The sequence below is a fragment of the Cyclopterus lumpus genome, chromosome 16, assembly GCF_009769545.1.
Source record: "Cyclopterus lumpus isolate fCycLum1 chromosome 16, fCycLum1.pri, whole genome shotgun sequence".
Classification (NCBI taxonomy): domain Eukaryota; kingdom Metazoa; phylum Chordata; class Actinopteri; order Perciformes; family Cyclopteridae; genus Cyclopterus; species Cyclopterus lumpus.
In genome coordinates this window covers 10336379-10358496 of record NC_046981.1, presented here as the reverse complement: position 1 = coordinate 10358496, position 22118 = coordinate 10336379, and the positions used below count along the sequence as shown (strand labels likewise).

Sequence of the window (22118 nt, the reverse complement as noted above, 5' to 3'; positions counted from 1 at the left end):
AAATAGCCTGCCAGAGAAATAAAATCATTTGATTATAGAACTGTCATGCTGTTGGTCTTCACAAGCTCAAACAGCAAGCACTGTACAGCATAGTTAATCATTTACAAGACTAAATATCTCATTCATTACAGCTTAATCCAAAATGCACATTTCAATCAGTTTCCAGATTCCTCGCCCAAGTTAGGTCATCAACTGCACTCACGTTATTCTTATTCTCACATTCTGCTGAGCGACTTCATGTGCTGCCACAATGCAAATGGGAGCACACTGGTCCCCAACACCCAAATGTAGAATCAAGGGGGAACTAACATCTTAATATTATCATTTTCAAATTTCCAAACACCTCCATGAGTGAAAAGTGGCACGTCTACAACTACACCAAACACATCCCTGACATTTCACTCACTTCAATAGCACATAAAACTATTAAAGTGTTCCTAAATAATACTCATCAACAACCGCTTCCAGCATCATTCTTAATGTGCCTCAATCAACATTTTTATCAATACTTCCTTCAGTCATTACTGGATGTCTGTGTATTTCTCCCAGAAATGAATGGAAACTAGTGTTAAGATAATATAAAAACACTTTTACATTCTGCTGTGGATGGAAAAAGCTATAGAGGTCACAGTCACACAGGAAAAAGCCAGAGAAGAGGGAAACAATAGAAACACAGACAGAAAACGATTGCGGGGTCTCCTACGCTTATCTACAGAGATCCACTTCTGTCTACAACACAATACAGCAGGAAGAGACTCATTTCCTCTTTCAAAGTAAAAGCAAAAGCGTACTCTGTGTGTATTTTTACTGTACATATTTACACACGCACTATACTGAAGGGAGAAAGGGCAGGATGAGGTCCATGTCATGGGTTATGGGTAATAACTGGTGATACAATATGGTTTACCTATAGTAGAGAGAAAGCATCTAAGCCTACAGAAGGTATTAAAATCACTGCCCCCTCGCATGCTTTCTTCTCAGATTGGACAACTGTTCTTCGTGTCTTTTCAGTAGGAGGAGGTTGCTGATAAACAGTGTTGTCTCATGCATACAGTGTTGGAGTTTCTACAGTGATTCACGTGCGTCAAAATGATCCAACAAATCCAGAGATGCAGTGTGATACGATGACCTGCTCCTGGCTCCACTGTTTCTTCTCGCTAGAAACAAGGGGGGAGGGGGGGGGGTATGAAGTCTATCAAGAGAGGATGTAAAGGTTGAGTAGATGTTTGAGGACAGGTACAGCGGTTAGAGTAGAGGGGGTTTCCAGTCCTATAGTTGAGGCCTGAGCAGACAGGAACAGCTCAGTCTGAGCTCCAGCTGATCAGCTGGAGTGGATGTGGAGATGGTTTCTCGGCCGGCATTTGATCTCCATCGTCTTGTAGACATCCGCTGAATGACGCTGCCTGGCAAGACAGCCTCGGAGATGCTTGTACACACTCACTCACACACATCTTTGCCTATTTCCACTCCAGCGGGGGGGGGGGCTCTCTCTCTCTTTCTCTTAAATCACTTAGAGTCAATTTTGTTTAATTTTTATGTTTTTCATTCCTAGAAAAGGAGAGACGAGTGTAGTTCCTTGAGGACTGAGTGGGCAAGAAGGCTTTTATATTGAAGTCTCCCACAGCTGAGGAGATGAAGAAGGGAGAAGCACAGACAAGAGAAAGGAGTGGGGAAGAGAAAAGGAAAGAAAATACTTTTGTCACTTTCTGTGTACATAGATTTGCTTCTTTAAATTATTGCTGCACTAGTCTTTCAAACTAAACAGTAACTGCCCAATAATGGCCCAACCTGACAGACGAGGGCCGGAACAGTAGTTCATTTAATTTGATGTTCTGTGTCAATTGATGCAGCATCTTGGCAACCAATTGTATCTCTATGATCTATAATCTGATTGATACTTGCCCTGGCGCTCTGCCTGTTGGCTTTCCTCTGGTCATCGGGGAGAGGGGGCATGGGGTACGGGTATCTCCTGCTGGATGCAATAGATCCTGTGGAGGAAGTGGGAGACTTGGCAGGGGATAGCGTCCTGAGGAAAAAGAGGAGGTGACATTAATAAAGTATTGCCTCTTATGTTGGTTGTTCTGGTTGGTTTGGGATTCAGTTGAACATACTCTTTATACCTCTCTCTATCTCTGATAAAACATTTGAGAAAAGTATTTCTTGTGGGCAAGTGGGCTTGTCGCTGAGGGCCCTAGACAAGGTAGTCAGTAAGAGTCTGACTAAAATGTTTTTGTTATGATCTTTTCGTGGTATTTGTTCGCACTAGCTTTATCCTTTAACAAAAACAATTGGTTCTATTTCCCACGAGAGCTTCTCCTTATCTGCACATCCCATTACAATGTTTGCCAGAAGGAACTTACTCTGTGGAGTTTGAGCGAGCACGGAACTTCTTTCCTTTCAGTTTCTTACGATTACCGCTCAGATTTCCTGGACAGAAGCAGAACACACACTTTAAATAAATAAAAGCATAAACAATGTAAAATATGGGTGCAATGTTTGATGGAAGTACTTGTTTCCCCAAAAGAAATGGAAAAAGGCATCACTCCTGTGGTTAATTTGTGCGTTACCTTGCCATGAGTTGCTCCTTGGTCGCCCATTTTCACAGATGTCAGAGATTTGTTTGGCGTCTGGGATTCTCTCGCTCCACGAGTGGGAAAGTCCATTAGATCTACACACACACACACACACGCACATGCACAATAGACAGAATATCATCAGTTCATCGTCCTTATAAGCAGCTGTTGCATTAGTGGAGCAGTGGGATACATTGAACATAAAGACACTATCGCAGCAGATTGATAACATTATGAGCTATGAAACTATATCATGGCAGCTGAATGAGACATGTAGTAGTGAGGTATTTTCTCCTCAATTATCCATCGGCAAAACATTTTGATTCAACTTCAAAATGTTCACAGAGGGCGAAACATAATGAAAGCCATGATAGTAACAAAGCATGACATGAACACACCAATGATTTAGAGAACCCAACACACACGCACGCACACACACACACACGCACGCACACACACACACACACACACACACACACACACACACATACACAATTGCCAGTTGATGAATGAGTGATGATGAGATGGCACACCTGAAGCCAAACAGTGAGATGTTCTGAGAAATGGATGCGAAGGAGGGGGTGAAGGACAGGGTGCAAATCTGTAGATGCGACAGGCAGGCTGACCTCTTCTTGGAGCTGCAGCCAGAGTTTGTACTGACACCTGGAGGCATGTCACTGTAAAAGGAATCTGCGTCCCCAGGCTTCGTTACATAGTCACCTGGGGGCATTTGCCTGGAAATACAGAAGAATACTTTTAGATACAAAATCACAGTGAAAATGGAAGAAAATAAATTGCCTTACAGATGGTTTTACAAAGTTATGTATCACAAATGTTTAACAAATTACCTTTTTAGTTGTATTTACTTTATTTGTTGAAACGTCTTCTTGTTGTGTATGTCTACCACAACTTTACATTTTCCAGAAAGACTTTCAGCAACAACTGAACATCTGTTTTTGTGTTGCATTTAAATCTATTGAACCGTATGTTAGTGAAACTGCTCCTACAGTTTAACAGCAGTGGCAATGGTGTAATAATGCCTCAGGGGTGGAAAGTATTTATGTGTAAAATACGATGGTAAAGAATAAAATGCCCCACAAAATATTACACTAGCTCCTCTCAACCAACTGCAATAGTCAAATGTTTGTGACACACTGATGCATCTGTAACAATAATCTAATAATGTAATATTCATAATAGTACAACACTCTAGGTGGGACTGTTTTGCATAATGCATATGTTCACATTTGATATTTTCCCACGACAGCTGATTTGTAACTGGGTTTAGGATTATTTAAGAGAAATAGGACTGTTGCAATCCAATACTTTATATATGTAATAACATTATAAACCATCAGACATTATTTACAGAACACTAACTCTCAAAATATGCCATGTAAAATGTACGTAAATGGAGCACATTGAATATAAAATGGAATAAAATAAAGTGTGAAGTGAGCAAACCGGCAGAATCTTCGATGAACTTCAGACTCAACATAGCATCTCTGCTTGTAGCTCCTGTGAAGAGAAGTACGAGTATCCTTAGTCCAACAATACTATCACTTTTGTTAAATCTATTTCATAATGAAAAGCAGTAATTCCCAACCTTGTTGACTTGTGACCCTTCAGAATAAAGCAATATCTACTTGCTATCCCTTATCAATTATTGTGAAATTCACAGGAAAGTCTGTCTGGCTGCAGGGACACTCACTTGTAACACCAGGCTGTAACCGCGAGTACAAGGGCGAGGACGAGGATGGAGCCTGTGATGGCCCCGATGATGATGTTGGTACTGCTGATCCCTGAGACAGAGGGAGAGAAGAAGGCACATGTGTGTGAATTGAATGTGTGTCTCTTGTTTCCCGAATCATGTGGATACAAGGGAATACACAAACCACAAAACACTGCAGCAGAACACAAAAACACAGTACACTTAGCAGGAAAAGTGTAGACGGAGAACAAAGGGGACCAAACTGAGAACCAAACTGCTGTCAGCCCTCAGCACTACTCTGAGGGGAACTTACATGTGCAGTAGGTTCCCATTCAGGGAATTACAAACTGCTGGATTTTTAACTGAACAATGGTCAGAATTAGCCGAGTGAGGTGCAGCTGAAGTTGAGGTGAGAGAGGAAATGGACCAGGAAATGACATCAAAGACAGGACAAATACAATGAAAAGGAACTCAAATCTGACCTCAAGTCACTCCGTCAAAGACATCAGCCTGTCGACAAAGAATGAGTGTGAAAATAATGACAAACGAAACGAATGACATGCATGGTTCAGTGAATACAAATGCAGCTGGTTTTAATGAGCAGACATGAGACACGCTAAAACAAAACAAGAAGAAAAGAACAGCTTCAAAATAAAATGTGTGAATGGGATCAGTGAAGGGGAGGGAGTTCAACTGAAAAGAATGACGTGGGCTGGAAAGAGTTGAGAGGTATGGGAAGCAGAGAAGAACGGATGGAGAGGAAGGAGAAAAGGCCCAGAAATGTGAGATGAAGAGAGGAATGGAAAGAGGTAACAAAGAGTTATAATAACATCTCTTACCTGAGACTGAAGCAGTGGGTCCGACCACAAGATAACTGAGGGGAGACGTGGAGTTACAGTCTTCTCCTGCCCATCCCAGGTAACACACACACTTCAGCTCACTACTGCACACCTACATAAAAAAAGAAAGAAGTTCAAAACGAATTATTTTGGCATTTTGAACTGAGGTCTCAGATTAAAAACCCTTGCAGTACATGTGCTGAATAGCAAAGATAACCCGGTATTAGTTTTGGAAAGTCTTATTGGGATTCAGACATTATTTTAATTACTGTTAACATCCTAAGTCTTATGCTAATCAAACACAAATATAAACTCTTTATCAGAGAAATACCCTTTGTTAATAAAATGTTTGAATAGAAGAAAATGAGCGATTCTAATTATTACTCATTAATTTAATATTTAACATTTATTAAAGGTCATACTTGCTGCAATAGATAATGTGCTACTACTAGTAATATATTACTCCAGACCAACTGTAGGTTGAGGTTTTAGCAAGTAATGCTGATGTTCTAAATTGTGTATACAATACATTTAATAAGAAACATTATTGTCAGCAAGCTCAGTCAAGCGGATTAGACCTTATATCGTGTTCTTACCTGAACAAATGATTGTTTTTAAGTTCAGCCTCTTTTTTTTCAACAGTTTGATATGCATACTTCTTAGACAGATATGTTTATCATGAAATTTAAATAAAGAATAGTGTTAATACCAAACTTAAATTCACACTGGGGCTTCAGCTGAATTTGCTAAAATGGTTGCACACTTGTATGTTAATGTGTGTGTGTGTGTGTGCGTGCGTGCGTGCGTGCGTGCGTGCGTGCGTACCCCGTGTCCAGAACAGATGGTCTTGTCAGTGGTCCCGGGACAGGTGCTGAAGTTGAACGTTTGGATGGGGAGACATTTGTGATTAAAACAAATGCTGTCGGACCCGCAGGCGGTCCCATCCTCGACGTATCCCAGGTCAGTGTCTCCATCGATCAGCACGTGAGCACCGCTGAACAACAAACACAGCCGAGTCACTCACACAGCAGTTAACACGAGAGAGACTTGGTCAAATTCTATTGTAGTTGAACAGCACATGTTGCCTTTGCTGTGCACATTATCTTTAACAGCTGGACATACAGAACTAAGGAACAAAACTAGTCCCAAAACAAAAGATTAAAGATCACCAACAGTCTTCTTCTAGGCTGTTGATTTGTGCTCTGAGCATTTAAAGATGTGTTCCTCCTCAACGACGTTTACCTGCAGTCCAGAGAAGCACTGTGCCGGGCTACTGAGAAAGAGGTCAGCCCTCCATGCAGCTCTCCCAGTCGCGGGGCAGGTGAGATGTTGGAGCAGAGCAGGTACCCGCAATGAACATCCCTGGAGCACAAAGATTCAACCAAACGTCATAGAGAGTAAAATAAGATGATAATAAAACTGCTCGGTCACAGCAAGGGTTCACTCACTGTTTGTTACACTGGGTCCAGGTGTCCTTGTCCTTCCCACAGTTGCCTTTCTCTGTACCTTCAATATTTAATTTCTCATAACAGAACTTGTCAGCCGCTGTTGCCTCTGAGGGAGACACAACACGAAGAACATTAATATCTACAACTTAAGAAGTGTATCTCTACTAAAAGACTTGGAATAGAGATGCATGTGTTCTTTTGCAAATGTGTTAATACTAAATTCCGTTTGCACATAGGAATATTCAACTTACTCTCTCCCCAAATGTACTTGCACTGTCTGTCTTTGGTTTTGCACCTTCCATTGAAGCAGCGGCCCTGCACGGAGAAATAAAGAGTCAGAAAAGTCAACTCTGCAGAGGGACCGACTTGTTAAATGTAAAGTATCTCAATATGTCACCTGGTCCTTTTCACAAGTATAGCCATCCATCTTGTGCACATTTGTTGGACACTGCAAATAACAAAGAAATCCTTAGAGGTATACTGTGATGCACTGTGTAAGTTTATCGCTCTGTTTGCAGAAAACTGTGAGGTTAAGCTCATGCTCACCTGGCTGGAATTGCCTGTGCAGTTTTCAGGGATGTCGCAGTCGTTCACTGAATCTCTGCACACGACTCCCATGAACTCCATCTGTAAGAGCACACAATAAAGATCCAACAGGCTCTGAGTGTTTGTAATGACGTTTTTTTGTCAGAGGAACAGGGCCTTAATCAAGAATTATCAAACCTCTCTCTCTATTTCTCTCTCTCTCTCTCGACATCCCAAACCACTATTAGTCCATCTATGATGAGTCTGTGTACCCTACCACAACTAGACTAAATTAATTTAATCATTCAATCATTTTTTAGATGTTTGAAAGCCATAAACATCTCAATTGTGGTCATCAATTGTAAAGGAAAGATGAAGATGATGAGATTGCCATATGAGGATGCAAAAAAAGGCATATGGGGCTCCTCCTTCAGCTCGGTGCCATGAGTAGTTAATACCTCTATTTTACCCCAAACTGCACACCAGCGGAGGATGAAAGGTGTAGTTGGGCCTGTTTTGTACCTGGCATGTGTTGCAGCAGAGTCCGTTGCTGCACTTGGAGCCTTGGGTCAGGGTGCACTGGCTGCAGCAGGCCTCCCCCTCTCTGGCACACTCCTAAACAGACAGATAGAAACTGCTCTCAGCTGTCTTCCTTTAATTTGGTGCTAAGTTGTTTTGTGTAACACATTATCTCATCAACAGTATAATCTATTCAAACAGAGGTCTCTCTAGACAAACTCTATAATTGCGCAATAACTATAATCACTATGTATGTAGCGCCTTGATTTCTCCAATGACAATACTTCATTACTTTAAATTACTTTGTATTATTAGTCTGACACAGACGGTGGTGTTGTTGTTGGGTAATTAGCCCCCACTTTGACCTTGTATGATTACCAAGTTAACCCAGTCATCTACAGTACTGTAGCTTACCGCTGGGCTGCCACAGTCACACTCCTCTCCTGGCTCCATGAAGCCATTTCCACACACCGGAGGGTCCAAAAGCTGAGGGGAAGAAGGGCAGAATTCATTTAAACGACTAATTCAAACTACTAAGAGGACACAATTATGTATATGTGCATGGACAGATTACTAAATGGGGCCTGCAGGGCAGAGGCTCCGGGGCCCAACAGGTCAGGGAGCCACAGAGTCTCTGATTGAAGTTACTACAAACATTTCCGTCCATTTATGCGACAATGCATTTGTGTGAGTGGGCCGTACCTTTTGAGGTTTGTTGAACAAACAGGCTCCTCCACCGCTGTTTAGAAAGTTGTGGAACTCCTCCACGTTGCAGTCGGAGAACCTCTTGGGCAGGTAGAAACTGTTCAACACATTATTATGCTGTTACCGTGGATACATTACGGACGGCCTCTTCAGATAATACTGGGACAGACAGGAGCTTGTTCGCCGAACACAGATTACATGAGAACACACTGGGAAAAATATAGTTTTAAACATTTCTGCCCACACAAATGGACATTTCATACTCTAATACAGTTTGTATTTCTTACACTATACCATGAATATTTCAGATTTTTACCACAGGTTTACCATACTCACAGTTCAGAGGAGATCCTTACTACAACATGGAGGTAGATATACAGTAGAGCTAAGATTGTGAGGATCACATGAAGAAATGTGGAAGATGTGGAATGGATTCTAAAATGCATTTATGAATTTGGCACGGAAATGATCTATTGTGGATGACTCACAAAGACATTTATTATTGCATTATCATGTGAAACTAAAATGATCACATCAATATTCAACACATTTTTTACGAATTACACGGAACAGAAATCAAGTTCATCAAATCTTAAATGCTCAGTGCGATTGCTTTGATTTACTTATATTATAATATTTTTAAAAGTCCAGCTACATGACACATTCACCAGAAGCCCAAGCAAATTTGTCACAATAAAATGTCCTGTTTCCATTCTGATGCCTTTTATGACATGGACCCAAAACCAAGCAATATTTAAACATCATCTTACTGCTGCACCATCAGTCATGGTGTCTGAGTCGAGTGCCTCTGGCAGTGTGGCTCTTCAGGACTGGCAGAGGAGACAATGCAATAATAGACATACTCTGTGAGAGGTTGTCATCGTTTGATATGAAATGTGGATAAATGAAGCCACGTACAGTGATAATGGTTGCATCAGGAGCCAGTAATGATGCTTAGATGATGGGTGAAACACACTACAATATTTCAGGTAGATGTAATCAGGTTTAAAGTTGTCCCAACTCTCACAAAGATTTGCATTTTTTAATTAAAAAAATTTCACCAGCTCTTACTCTCATCAAAATCTTGTAGTGTTTATCCCGTTTAAACAGTAATACAGTGTTCAAGATGAAACGTGCTTGAATGATTCACTGGTCACCAGGAGAAGAACAATCAATGCCATATGGGCTAATATTATTAATCAGCCATTTAGCAGCTATAACCGGAAAATTATTCAGATCTTCAACTGAGCAACAGATGTTCTGTGCAATAAACTATGCGATACTCTGTAATACGCATTACGATGACATGAATACTGTTTTTATCTATACTATGCATTTAAACTGACACTCTAATCCAATTATTATATAAACTGTTGTTATGTATTGTAGTATTTTTTAATTTATTTATATTTCTTACTTCTATTTTTCATATTTACTGCTGTTATATTGTAGAATAATGCACAATGTAATAGATTTATTTATGTATTTCACATTTTACATTTACAATTATTTATTTATTCATTCATTCCCAGTCAGTCTATCGCCTCCTAGTGGCGTTTGGGAGGCCAGGCAGTGGCTGAATCACACTGAACCACAATCATTCACTTGACTGTATGTCTTTACTAAAGACTATTTGAGTTAATTATATCAGGAAGAATTTCTTTTTCACAATTTAACGCTCTTAAATCTTATAGTCATATTCTGTCCAGGTTAACTTAACCGTAATGATTACAAACATATATACTAACAAACACGCACGCACGCACACACACACACACACACACACACACACACACACATACACAGAGAAACTAAACCCTGTGAGAAATGTGAGAACAGTTAGTAGTAGTCAGGTTAGATCGAACAGACATGCAGGTGCTAAGGAATAAAAAGAAAAGTCCATCAATGGACATGACTGAGGGTTGCTCATTGAATACAAGAGTCTGAAATACCATTGAGTATATTTTAGTGAATACAGATCTGGGCCAGGTCCATTCACAGGTAACCGTCTCGTAGGAGCGCGGAGTCGCCTGTCCTCTGTCATGTGACCACATGACATTATAGCAGCATTATTATGATTACCAATAGAGCAGAACCTGGGCGGGGAGTGTTAGGGGAGTGCACTGCCGTTACAGTGAAATGAGCTAGTCAAATATTGGCTTAAGATGAGAATGACATTGCAGACTGTTTCAATCGGTTAGAGATGGACAAACATAACTGATGAAAAGTCCTGACTTTCAAAGCGCAGGAGGGCAATGGAGCCTGTCAATAAATTTGAAGAATTAAATCAATAACATTTTCTTGGCTGATCAGACAGTGACATCCAAAAAAATGGAAGAATACACATGAAGTACATGTGAAATTGTACAAAATGATTATGACAAATACAGTCAGTGTATAATAAAAGGACGTCAAACTGTATTTGTTCATATCATTTGAATAAAAAAGATAAGATGGGGCCACAACAGCTGCCGTGCTGTTGGATGAGATGGGAAAGGTTGTGATGACTGACAACCCCTCCGAGGCAGCCGGTTGGTTCAAAACAGCACAGGCAACGTTCTAGCCAAGCTTCAGCTCACCTGCTGTCCCATTCGGGATAGAGGGGGAACGCGAGAAGTATTTAAGAAGAGGGGTATATATATATATATATATATATTCACACTTACACACAGGTCGCAGAGGCTTTCACAGACACAACACACAATCATATCCGTATGCTCACAGAAAGCCTCCGTAGTACAAACACTGCTCATGTACACTAAGACAAACACTGTCATGAAATACAAAACATACACAGACTGATTTATCACCTGTTTTCTCATTTTAGCGAGCAACAGATTATATAACATATTACTGCTGAGAGAAGCCCAGTAAAGTTATATGAACAAGTCATATGAAAGATTTACATAGGCTGACACTTAGTGGTGAATTATCAAACTACAATGACACTCCAGCGGATAGAAATATTGATATCAGCATATTTACATGACATTATTTACATTACATCAAATTTGTATTTAGAATTGCGATATAATTATCTAAACCTACATAATTTGTCTAATATACACTTGATACTGACATGGTTTGCATGTGTGATCTTGTTTAGTGCTGATCGTCACTGTGACGTCGAAAAATAGGATTGAAGATGAAAATGGGCTAAGCTGACTCTGGTACAGTACATCAAATGGTAACATTTATGTTCAATATTGTAAATGGTCCCTTACAAATAAAATAAACCTGCTGCAAGCAAACCCTTCCTAATATAATAAAATAGGATTATGTTTCAGCCGCTTTGAGATACATAGTAGAATATATTCTAGTTGAAATTAAAACAAAAAAATGTATAATGTTTAACGCTTTTTACATCAAATTTCATTTAACTCTTTGGTGACAATACCAGTCATTCAAAATAGAGAATAAATTATTTAGCTAACCAATGTACAATATTAGCTAACCAATGTACAATATTTTTGTCAGTAAAGTATGATGTTAGTTGGTCAATGTACAATATATGTAATATTTATTGGGAAACTCGGTGTAACAACTGCTCACTGACTCAAATACACAGATTTATCTAGATGGACCATGTTTTTATCATTATTTAGGGAAACGCTCGTCTTTTTATGCTGTGGCTTTAAGGTTATGGGTTGATCAGGGAATGTTCAGTAAGTCACTTACCCAACATCATCCATGATACAGCCCGACCAACGATCTTCACACTTGCACTCGCCTGGAAATGAAAAATAAACACACATCAACATCTTTCCATTGCATAGAAACAAGCCTTAAAAGGAATGTGTGCTGGGAAAACAAGAAATAAAGGATTCATTAAGTTTTAATGTGTACCATTGAGGATCCTCTTCTTGTCAGAGAAGATGCCAATGTTCTGTCCGAGAGACTGAGCGAGGGTTATGGCCATCTCATCTGTTTTCCCGTACTGATGAAGAGACAGGCAGATGGAAGAGAGAGAGAGAGAGAGAGAGAGAACGAGGAGAGAAACAGCAGGACACAGAAAATACACAGAATATCAGATAAATAAGAAAAAAATTAATGGTGTTATAAAAGAGTTTACAAAGAAAACCCCCAAAAATGTGGATTCATTAATCAAATTAAATAACAGATAATGAATGCCTGTAAACTGAAACTGCTGAATATAACAGGAATAAGTGCACAGCATTGACAAGAAAAAAAATACTTCTCATTTAATAACATAAACAAGAGAGTGTGCTGGTGTTGCTCCATGTGCAGAAAAATATTCATAATTGTACCTCTCAATGGCTGTATATCCTCTACCTAATGGGCAGTGAACTGTAGTTGGAGGCTCACCTCATTGACTCCTCCCCCTTTAGTCAGGGAGCAAACTCCTCCCATATAGGAAGCTCCTCCCCAGCTGCTATGGAAACGATTCCCTCTGTTAAGAAAATAAAATGATGAGTGTAATAAAAAAGATTCAGATTACACAAGAACGTTGTTTTAAGGATTCAGACTTACGAGAAGAGGTGAACAGAATCGCATTTCTCCTTGATGAAGTCTTTTCGATACTTCATGAACTCCCTCAGCGTCACCATGGGGTCGTCATCAATATTGAACTTGTTGTCAGCTGACCATGTCTCCATGGCAACCAGCACAATCCGGGTATTAAGCTGCTCCTTGAAAATCTGGAGAATTAATAGTAGATTTAATATTAGGTGAGTTAGCTTTTGAAACTCCTAAATTGAAAATGCCCCAAACAATACTGCCGTGGTGTGGTTGATATTAAAAGTGTCACACTTCATATTCAGGAACATCTCCAGCTGTAAAAGCACCATTCAAACAGTCAATCAGCCTCCTGCCACCAGACAGCAGCACATCACAGGCAGCCAGATGAAGTCAATAAGGGTAACAGTCTGAAGGACATATTGTGTGCAGGGAGCAAACAGGCAAATAATAATGTTTGCTTTTATAAAATGGAAATCTATTGGAGTACCGCGCAGACACACACTGGAGAAGAGGCCAAGAGCAAAGTCTCTTTGTATATGCTGAATGCCAGTAGTATCCAAACAAAGATGTCTCCCAATCCAGCCCTTATTCCCTCACCCTATAACTCCACTTCAGTTTGTGCAGAGCCATCCTCATCCTACTTTCGCCTCTATTTATATACATTTGAGTCACAGAGCCGATTCTCAGAAAAATGTATAAGCGGTGATCTTTGAAAAGGCAAGAAGATCATTTAACACTTACTGTGAACATCCACTGGTTCCTAAACTGAACAATAATGGTATCCAGTAATGACATGTCTTTGCACAATCTGTGTAATGGGAACACTTGTTGCAATGTATATTGATGCTTCTCCACAAATCTTTGCATTTCCATTTTGATTGTGGTTTATAAAGAGAGCAGGAACTCATCGCTACCTGGTTTAAGAAATACAGTCAGAATTTCAGAGATGGGTTGAATTCTTTTTTTAAATTATTATTATTGTGCTGAGGATGTAATATTTTTCATCCGGATGATTAGATAAGTCTTTTAGTTATTCTGGAAATGCCTTCAGAACAGGAGTAAGTGTTGTTAACAACTTTTTGAGTTTTTCCAAATATCACTGGGGATTTGTTATTCAGAAAATGGGAGGATTTGTTTAAAAATCACAGAATGAGCATTAAAAATAAATAAAAGGAGCCTCCACCCCCCCTAACTAAATGTATTTGTTATTGTAATAAGATGACAACTGGGCAAACTAGATCATGAGATGTGATGAAAGAAAAGCTAGAAAGGGGATTTGTTTGTGTTTTCTTTAAACCTTTATATGCACACGTCCATCAAATGGGAGCTAATGAACCATCTACTGTACAGTAGATGCTGGTTGGTTTGGGAATGAGCACTGTGTGCTTCTGTGATACTCTGGGTGGACATTGGTTTAGGAAAGGGACCGTAACTATTACAATAATTTTTACAGATAAAGACATGTTTTACAAACTACAAAATATAATAAATATATATAGAAATATATTATTATCTCATGACACTTTTCATTTAGAGCAGGTGCAGACTGTACTCTTTCATTTAAAGACGCCCTAATATTCCCTTTGAGCAATCAGTGGGACTGTGGCAAGAAAAAACTTTCCTTTAACGGGAAGAAACCTCAAGCAGAACCCGGCTCTGGGCGGCCATCTGCCTTGACCGGTTGATTCTGTATATGTATACCCACTACAACGTATAAGTAATTGCTATAATATTTATCATGCTGCCACTGTGAATGTGGCCTCAGTGCTGTGGAGTTCTGTATATGTATACCCATTATAAGTTATTTGTGATTGCTATAACAGTCATCATATCTCATGCCACTGTGAATGTGGCCTCAGTGCAGGATGGCATACACTGGGGAAAAAAAGGCAACTATACTCTCACATGGAAATCAATGTGAACGTCCCAAACAGAGTCTGCTTCATATGATCTTCTTCAAGGACACAACAACAAATCCTGACCTTTCCCCTGCTTCCTCAGCCTATCAGCTTACAGGCATGACCCTGTGGCAGGTCAGATTTCAGTAGCACAGCAAACAAATGTGGCTACAAATAATGAAACTTTGAAATATCTGCCTCAGTACTGTTGGGACTGCTGTTTCAGTCCTCTGAAAACTCATGACTGGCTGGTTAATGGCTGCCCGCAGCATATTATGGGCCAGGAGAGGTTTTAAATGTAGAGAGTGAGGTTGGTTAAGTGAGAAATCAGTTCAATGTGCGCTCAGCTGCAATACCCGGAAGTGCTTGTGGCAAGCTTTCCAAGAAGAGGATCAATACAATGCTTACCATGTCAGCCATATTGACCACTGACTTCGCATAGTTATTTGTGTGTCCAACGGAAAGCCGATGCTTCTTGTACTGAAGAGAGAGAGGACAGAGAGGAAACAATTCATTTTAAGCCATTTAAATATGTAAAAAGTGCATTTGATCGCTCCAAATATCACTACTATTGTGTGTAAAACATGCCAGTCACAGGCAATTTTAGTCAGGGCCATTTGGATCTAAACTGTCTGGTTAATGCACAATTGGAGTTATAGAATTAACAATTTTACGGTGTAGTCTACCATAATTGTACAACTATACCGTATCTACTTACCATTAAATGGTCATTGATCACCATCAACTCAATGTATTTGGTCTCATTGTGTGACACATGTGGAGCCTGAGAAGAAACAACAGAAACAAACCAGTTTCATCATAAAAACAGAAGACAACCTTTTCTCAGTTTTCTTCAACCAAGACGTTTCTACATCAATAACAATTGTAGAGCAATTTTAGAACAGCGCCCAGAGTAAGCACAAAGATCAAACTCTTGGCTCATGCGTTACTAAAAAAAGAAACGACAAATCAATAAGGTTGAACTTTGCAAAGCTGAACCAGGTTTGTCTTTATTCCAAATAAAGATGAGAGCAGCGCTGAGGGCTGAGGGACCGACAGCTGCTCTCATCTGACTGTGTCTAAGAAAACACGAGGAAGCAGCATACTCATAAGGTAAATATTTCATGAAAAAAAAGGAGAGAGAGTGGTGGGGAGCTGTTGTGTGGGAGGAGAGTGAGGAACCAGCGCTCTCCCTTTATAGTCATGAATTTGCGTCAAGCATACGGGTAGGGAAACAGCAGGAGAATCAGGTTTGAACAAACAGCATCCAGAGCATAATTATCTCTCTATCTCACACACACATACTCATGTCAACATGTGTGCATCAGCATCCATCTACTAATGGTGAATGGTTGTCTTACAAATATGCCTGCAGAGGATTCATACCTGTCTCTTTTTTCTCCTGTGAACAACTCTTGACCCGGGAAATGGAGGACTGGGAAAAGGAGGCTCTGGAAAATCACCTAGAAAACAGAAACATCAATAAGTGAAAATGTATTTCACTATTTTTTTATAAATAAAAAATTCCTTCCTATGAATTCAGTCATCATCTTACCATTGAGGAGATCATTAAATCCATCATGCCTTGCAGATTTATATATCATGTGAATGCGGACATCTCCCTGAAAAAGACAAAAAGCAGAATTTCATCAGTGAGACAGATCCCTGTCAAAAGACTGATACGGGAGTCAAGCAGCTATGTTCTAGTTCACCTGATGTAAGTGTCCAAAAATACTATATCCATGCTGCCTGTTTGATTATGTCTCATCTGTATCGATGACCCCATATGTTGATTTGGTGGATATTAATTTGTTATATTGCACACACGCACGAAAAGCTCAAGGGAGAAAAATAATTGGACAGAAACACATATCATATCATCATATGGTTGCTATAAAAACAAACATCAAAAAGGATTTGGACAGAATATTGGTTGACCTTTGCCCCCTCACAAAATACTATACATACATATACATACATATATACTTATACATACATATATAAATACAGAATGTCAATAGCAGACCAACTTATATGTTTTGTAATGAAGGGATTTATATCTTTATATATGTGTAACCTATTTTTGGATGTGTGTACTGTATTTGCTTCCCTGATTAATGTATCTACTATTTAATGCTCTGCACGCATGCGCTAACCACCTGTGAGCCAGCACTGAGGGCATAATACAGGGCCAGAGGAAAGGGTCTGGTTTTATTTGGACCAGGTTTGAAGGAGACCGGGCTGAAATGACACTGCTTTCGATCTAAACACGACCTACCTGCTGTAAATAAACGGTATGTGTTTATGTTGAATGTAACTCGAGTCGTGTTTGAACATCACGGGGAGGATTTCCGGTACGCAACAGGTTGTTGTATTGCTACCGTATTAGCAGCGAGCTAGCTAGTTGGCTAATTTAACGCTCAGTCCGCCGATAAGCTAAACATGTTGTGGTTAGTAGCTAACTTAGTTCAGATGTTAACGGGAGATTTTAGTGAGCAAATAAGTTGAAATATGCAGCTATTAATCTGGTCATAACGTGACGTGTCTCCGGTTAGTCAACGGGCTAAAAGAGCTAATGTGAGCTAACTAATAATAACGTGATTTAACTTGTAATAACGTGAACTAACTTATAATAACGGGAGCTAACTAACTTCACTTAACTCGCTAGTTGATGATAACTTCCAGAAAGGCGTTGTATGGTAAACGGTTAAGTGTCTTAACTTCTTAAATACCTGTTTAGTTCGGTTATCGTGTTATGTTGATCACACAATTGAGTTTCAATATAATATCAGGCGTTAGTATAATTATGTTAAGATCTTAGTCAGTTTATTATCAGTTATATTGGGACGATGCATTGACCTCTATAGTTAAGTTACCACGATGACTGCATTTAAAACGGTAACATAACAGTACTTTACTTGTTTAAACTAAAAATAGAAATCAGTAAAGCTTAAATACACTGATTAGTTTCTCAATATAAAGTGTTCACACAGCCATGGTCGGTCACTGTCTCATGCTGCCACATAAAGATCCCTTAAACATCTAATTCAGCTGCTCATTGTTTGGCTGCTCAGTCGGTGTAATGCACTGCAGTATAGACACTCTTGCCCTGCAACCTCTGCTTCCAATTCATTCCCACTTTGTTTGCTAATGAAATGAGAGCATTGTTTCTCGGGGACAGCAGATATTGGGTCAACTACGCTGTGGTGCATATAAATATACAGGGGGGTTGTACATAGCTAGGTCAGTCTGTGGCACAGTTAGCTTACTTCAGTAGTAATGGGGCCATTTGGAGAAGCTTGTATAACTATGCCTTTTTCCCATGATCAGGAGTTCTGTGTAAAGAACGACAGTCACATTATGGGCCCATTGCCTTCCCCTGCATTGATCAGTCACTTCTTTCTGTCTCACTTACTCTCTTTATCTGTTTAAACAGGAACTCTCCTCGTAGCCTCAGTTCCTGTCGGTGCCACAATGTCTTGCCGGGACATCCATGCCACCAACGCTTTTGCCTTCATCGTTGCCTTTGTGTCTTTGGGAGGGATTGCTGTGGCAGCATTAATCCCACAGTGGCGTATAACGAGACTCGTCACTTTCAATCGGAATGCCAAGAATATCAGCGTGTATGATGGGCTGTGGGCTAAATGTGTAAAACAGGATGGCTATTCAGGATGTTACTACTATGATTCAGAGGTACTACTTTAATGCTTACTCTTTTCTTTTTTTTACTTTCCTGTCCTAAATAATCCTAACTGAAGTCATGTCTTCTCATGTTTCCAGTGGTACTCTAAAGTGGACCAGCTGGATCTGCGGCTACTGCAGTTCTGTCTGCCTACAGGCCTGCTGTTTGGCTCTCTAGCCTTGCTGCTGTGCATGGCAGGAATGTGTAAGACCTGCTGCTGTTCCGACAAGCCTGAACCGGACATTAAGACCATCAGATTCCTGGTCAACAATGCAGGATGTCACCTGGTGGCAGGGACGTTCTTGTTCCTAGGCGGAGCTATTGCCATCGCACCATCAGTGTGGTTCCTGTTTCGCACCAAGGAAATGAACATCAGATATGATAACATTTTCTCTGATGGCTTTGCTGTGTATGTATCTATTGGCTGCTCTGGAGGACTTATGCTGGCCGCCCTACTGATGTTCATGTGGTACTGTATGTGTAAGAAGTTGCCGTCACCCTTCTGGTTGCCCATGACCTCCATGCCTACCTCTCTGTCCACCCAGCTTCTCACTGCCAACGGATATCCTCCTTCCCCAGTTTATGGCCCCCAGCCCTTCCCACCACAGCCCTTTCCTCCGACAGTTATCGACGCCCAGCCGTATGTGACCTCCCAGGGTTACACGCAAAATGTTATTGCCCCTGCACAGGTGTATGTGTCTCAGATTTCTGCTCCAGATGGGTATGGTTCAGAAGTGGGAGGGACCCAGGCCTACAGCTATGCTCCCTCGCAGAGCTATGCTCCCTCGCAGAGCTATGCTCCCTCGCAGAGCTATGCTCCATCTCAGGGCTACGCATCCACCTACGCAGGACACCGCTACTCCTCCCGCTCACGGATGTCTGCCATAGAGATCGACATTCCCGTGCTGACACAGGGACAGTAAGAGAAAAGCTGTTGATAACGTCAGCACATTAAAGGCTTCTGCCCATGAAGTATATGCCAGCTATTTACAGCCCTTGGAGTGATTCAGTCAGTATAGGTCTGTAAATAGCTGATTTATAGATTATGAAACCCAGTCAAAAGAACCCTGGCGTTATGAAGGATGAGCTTTTCCTAAAAATGAAAAGCACTATCACTGGTGCAAACAACACTAGGTTACTATTGTAGAAAGGGAAGAACGGATTTCCTGCCAAAAATACCTGAAAGACATCTTAACCAACTAGCGTTTTTTTTACTGTTTTACCAGCAGAGCATGACCACAAAAAATGGCTCATAATTTGTTAAAGTGGACAATGGACCATTGAACTAGATACAGCAAATACTAGCATTTGGTGTGTGGCTGAATATAAATCCCCACTCTTGCTTTTAGATTAAAGAAGCTTTGATGATGGCTGCCAAAAAGCTACTGACTGCTAGTCAGTGATTCTTCTGTTACATTTGTTTATGTTGGACATATTCATACTTAAATGAATTGCCACTTGTCTGTGTAAAGCTTTCAGTATAGAAGTCTAATGTTATCACTACTGTACATTACTTAAAATTATGTGGTTCTGAATGGACAACTACTAACTGACTCACCTGCTAATATATTTTGTGTTTATGTAACATGAATTGTTAATGTCACATTGCCCCTGTGAGGAGCAGCTGTTGAAGTTTTTAATGCACTAATTGAGTGAATACTGTGCCAGTTTACATTGCCTGACTTTTGTATAGCCTTAAGTATTTTCTCACATATTATTTCATCATTTATTGCAACATAATATTCCAAAGTGTTAATGTCTTCAAAAAAATGTCACTAAGAATTTTGCTGATTTTGATCACTGTGTGGAATTACATTTTAATTATGAACAGTAATGTAAAAAACAGGAAGGAGAGTGCTGTTCATCTGCACTCAACATGTCTGCTGATAATTCAACTATTTCCAACTTAGCTGGAAGTGTAATCTTGTTCATTGGCGGTAACCAGTTTTACCTTTTGCATAATAAGCACTGATCAACAATTCTTAAAAGTCTAATATGTTCATCTTATTCAGTTGACGTTAAAATGTTTTTCTACACGGTCATCTTCTTTTGTTTTTATTAAAACATAAATCCAAATGTATCTGTGTGCCTGTTGAAATGCTGGGGTAACAACAATAAAGCAAAACTAGACACACAACAGATCTCCTGATTGAAATAATTCATTTTAGTAATTTGTCCATCCTCACTAAAAATGTCAAAGGATTAAGAGGAGAAACTAAGCAACATTTCAGTCCGACGATTACAAACTGGAGGACAACAACCTGTTGCGTACCGGAAATCCTCCCTGTGGTGTTCAAACACGACTCGAGTTACATTCAACATAAACACATACCGTTTATTTACAGCAGGTAGGTCGTGTTTAGATCGAAAGCAGTGTCATTTCAGCCCGGTCTCCTTCAAACCTGGTCCAAATAAAACCAGACCCTTTCCTTTTGACCCTGTATTATGCCCTCAGTGCTGGCTCACAGGTGGTTAGCGCATGCGTGCAGAGCATTAAATAGTAGATACATTAATCAGGGAAGCAAATACAGTACACACATCCAAAAATAGGTTACACATATATAAATATATACATCCCTTCATTACAAAACATATAAGTTGGTCTGCTCAATGGCTTGTACGGTTCTGGTTTCCCAGAAATGTGTCGCAAATAAAATGTTATACTTCCTTCTGTCATCTCATGATGACTTGATTGGCTAAGATTAACTCCACATCTAGAGCAGCTAAAGTGACATAATTATCATATTTTCGTAGTAAGGAAGGCCAAGTTACCAAATGTAGTGCACAAATCTTGCAAACAGAAATACAACATAGATCTACATGCAACTAATGATTCCTTTTTTATCATCAATTGCTTTAGAAATCATACAGCTTTGCCTTTGTTTGGCTACGGAGCAAGATTTTAGTTTAACCTTGGTAATGAAATGTGCACTTTACTCTGAGAATAAAAACTCATTGGAAGTGGCCCTGAATATTTAGGTTATCATATCAGACTCCAGAACGAAACTATAGCCAATTATAAACAGCGAGCAGTGTACTAAAATGAATCTTTTAGCACTGCAGTGTTTTGTCTTGTCTTTGATGTAGTCCTAGCGGACTGAGCATCTGAATTAAAAGCCACCAGCCTAAACTGCAGCAGTCATAATTGGAGCCAACTCCTGCTTTGATGTCCCACTTTCATGTTGATTGAGAAGTTAGTGACTGATGATTAATAAGACCGTATGACATAGATAGATGCCTTTGTATTATTTGTAGCACATTGTGTACATGCTACAAATAATAGTAGCAATAGCATTTATTCTGAATTAACTGTAGTAATAAAGCATTTTCTGGACTTCTTTGTTCCCCAGATCCTCACTCCCATCTTAAAAATACAACCACAGCACAGAGAGCCGGCAGTGAGTGTGTAGTGATGGAGATTAAGGGTCCAAACACAGATGGCTTTCATATGTTGTGCTACAAAGAGACGGGGTGGAGCCTAGGTTGCCAGGGGAGACGGTACCTCAGACACAGACTACTAGCTCATGAATATAAAGCAGGGAGGGGTAACACGATTTCCATTACTGCTCTCCGTCTGCATGTGTGAATGAACTGGTCCAGGTTTAGTAACATCAAGTTGGCTTGAGGCCACAGGGAGACCTCCCCCCCCCCCTTTTTTTAAATCCCATCAGCTCTAACTCATTCTGAGATTCATTCCCAGCTTGAGCTAGAATAAAAAAAATCCTCCTCTTGGCACCTA

At 40.1% G+C, this 22118-nt stretch overlaps 2 protein-coding genes across 2 annotated transcripts in view; one reads left to right on the top strand and one right to left on the bottom strand.

Annotated features, from left to right (window-relative positions):
- Nucleotides 1–1603: 1603 nt before the first annotated feature.
- The window catches only part of adam22 (ADAM metallopeptidase domain 22), a 49139-nt gene continuing 28624 nt past the window's right edge, over nucleotides 1604–22118 (bottom strand). Inside the window, exons 7-31 of the mRNA XM_034553371.1 lie at nucleotides 16253–16319; nucleotides 16084–16160; nucleotides 15416–15481; nucleotides 15106–15177; nucleotides 12812–12978; nucleotides 12647–12731; nucleotides 12167–12257; nucleotides 11999–12050; nucleotides 8318–8417; nucleotides 8030–8101; nucleotides 7619–7711; nucleotides 7118–7198; nucleotides 6969–7019; nucleotides 6823–6886; nucleotides 6572–6677; nucleotides 6366–6485; nucleotides 5949–6117; nucleotides 5124–5235; nucleotides 4285–4375; nucleotides 4038–4091; nucleotides 3107–3307; nucleotides 2568–2668; nucleotides 2361–2427; nucleotides 1903–2026; nucleotides 1604–1624 (exon numbers count right to left, since the gene is read on the bottom strand). Of these exons, the coding sequence (XP_034409262.1) occupies nucleotides 1604–1624; nucleotides 1903–2026; nucleotides 2361–2427; nucleotides 2568–2668; nucleotides 3107–3307; nucleotides 4038–4091; nucleotides 4285–4375; nucleotides 5124–5235; nucleotides 5949–6117; nucleotides 6366–6485; nucleotides 6572–6677; nucleotides 6823–6886; nucleotides 6969–7019; nucleotides 7118–7198; nucleotides 7619–7711; nucleotides 8030–8101; nucleotides 8318–8417; nucleotides 11999–12050; nucleotides 12167–12257; nucleotides 12647–12731; nucleotides 12812–12978; nucleotides 15106–15177; nucleotides 15416–15481; nucleotides 16084–16160; nucleotides 16253–16319 (2304 nt within the window). The remainder of the gene's footprint in view (nucleotides 1625–1902; nucleotides 2027–2360; nucleotides 2428–2567; nucleotides 2669–3106; nucleotides 3308–4037; nucleotides 4092–4284; nucleotides 4376–5123; nucleotides 5236–5948; nucleotides 6118–6365; nucleotides 6486–6571; nucleotides 6678–6822; nucleotides 6887–6968; nucleotides 7020–7117; nucleotides 7199–7618; nucleotides 7712–8029; nucleotides 8102–8317; nucleotides 8418–11998; nucleotides 12051–12166; nucleotides 12258–12646; nucleotides 12732–12811; nucleotides 12979–15105; nucleotides 15178–15415; nucleotides 15482–16083; nucleotides 16161–16252; nucleotides 16320–22118) is intronic.
- On the top strand, nucleotides 16860–20513 carry cldn12 (claudin 12). The gene is made up of 3 exons (XM_034553374.1): nucleotides 16860–16991; nucleotides 18134–18390; nucleotides 18478–20513. The coding sequence occupies exons 2-3, from the start codon at nucleotides 18172–18174 to the stop codon at nucleotides 19300–19302; spliced, it is 1044 nt and encodes a 347-aa protein (XP_034409265.1). The 5' UTR covers nucleotides 16860–16991; nucleotides 18134–18171; the 3' UTR covers nucleotides 19303–20513.

Coding starts and splice junctions, on each gene's coding strand:
- cldn12 (XM_034553374.1), top strand. CDS start 18,172: ATGTCTTGCCGGGACATCCATGCCACCAACGCTTTTGCCTTCATCGTT. Junction 18,391..18,477: donor GTTACTACTATGATTCAGAG/GTACTACTTTAA, acceptor TCATGTTTCCAG/TGGTACTCTAAAGTGGACCA.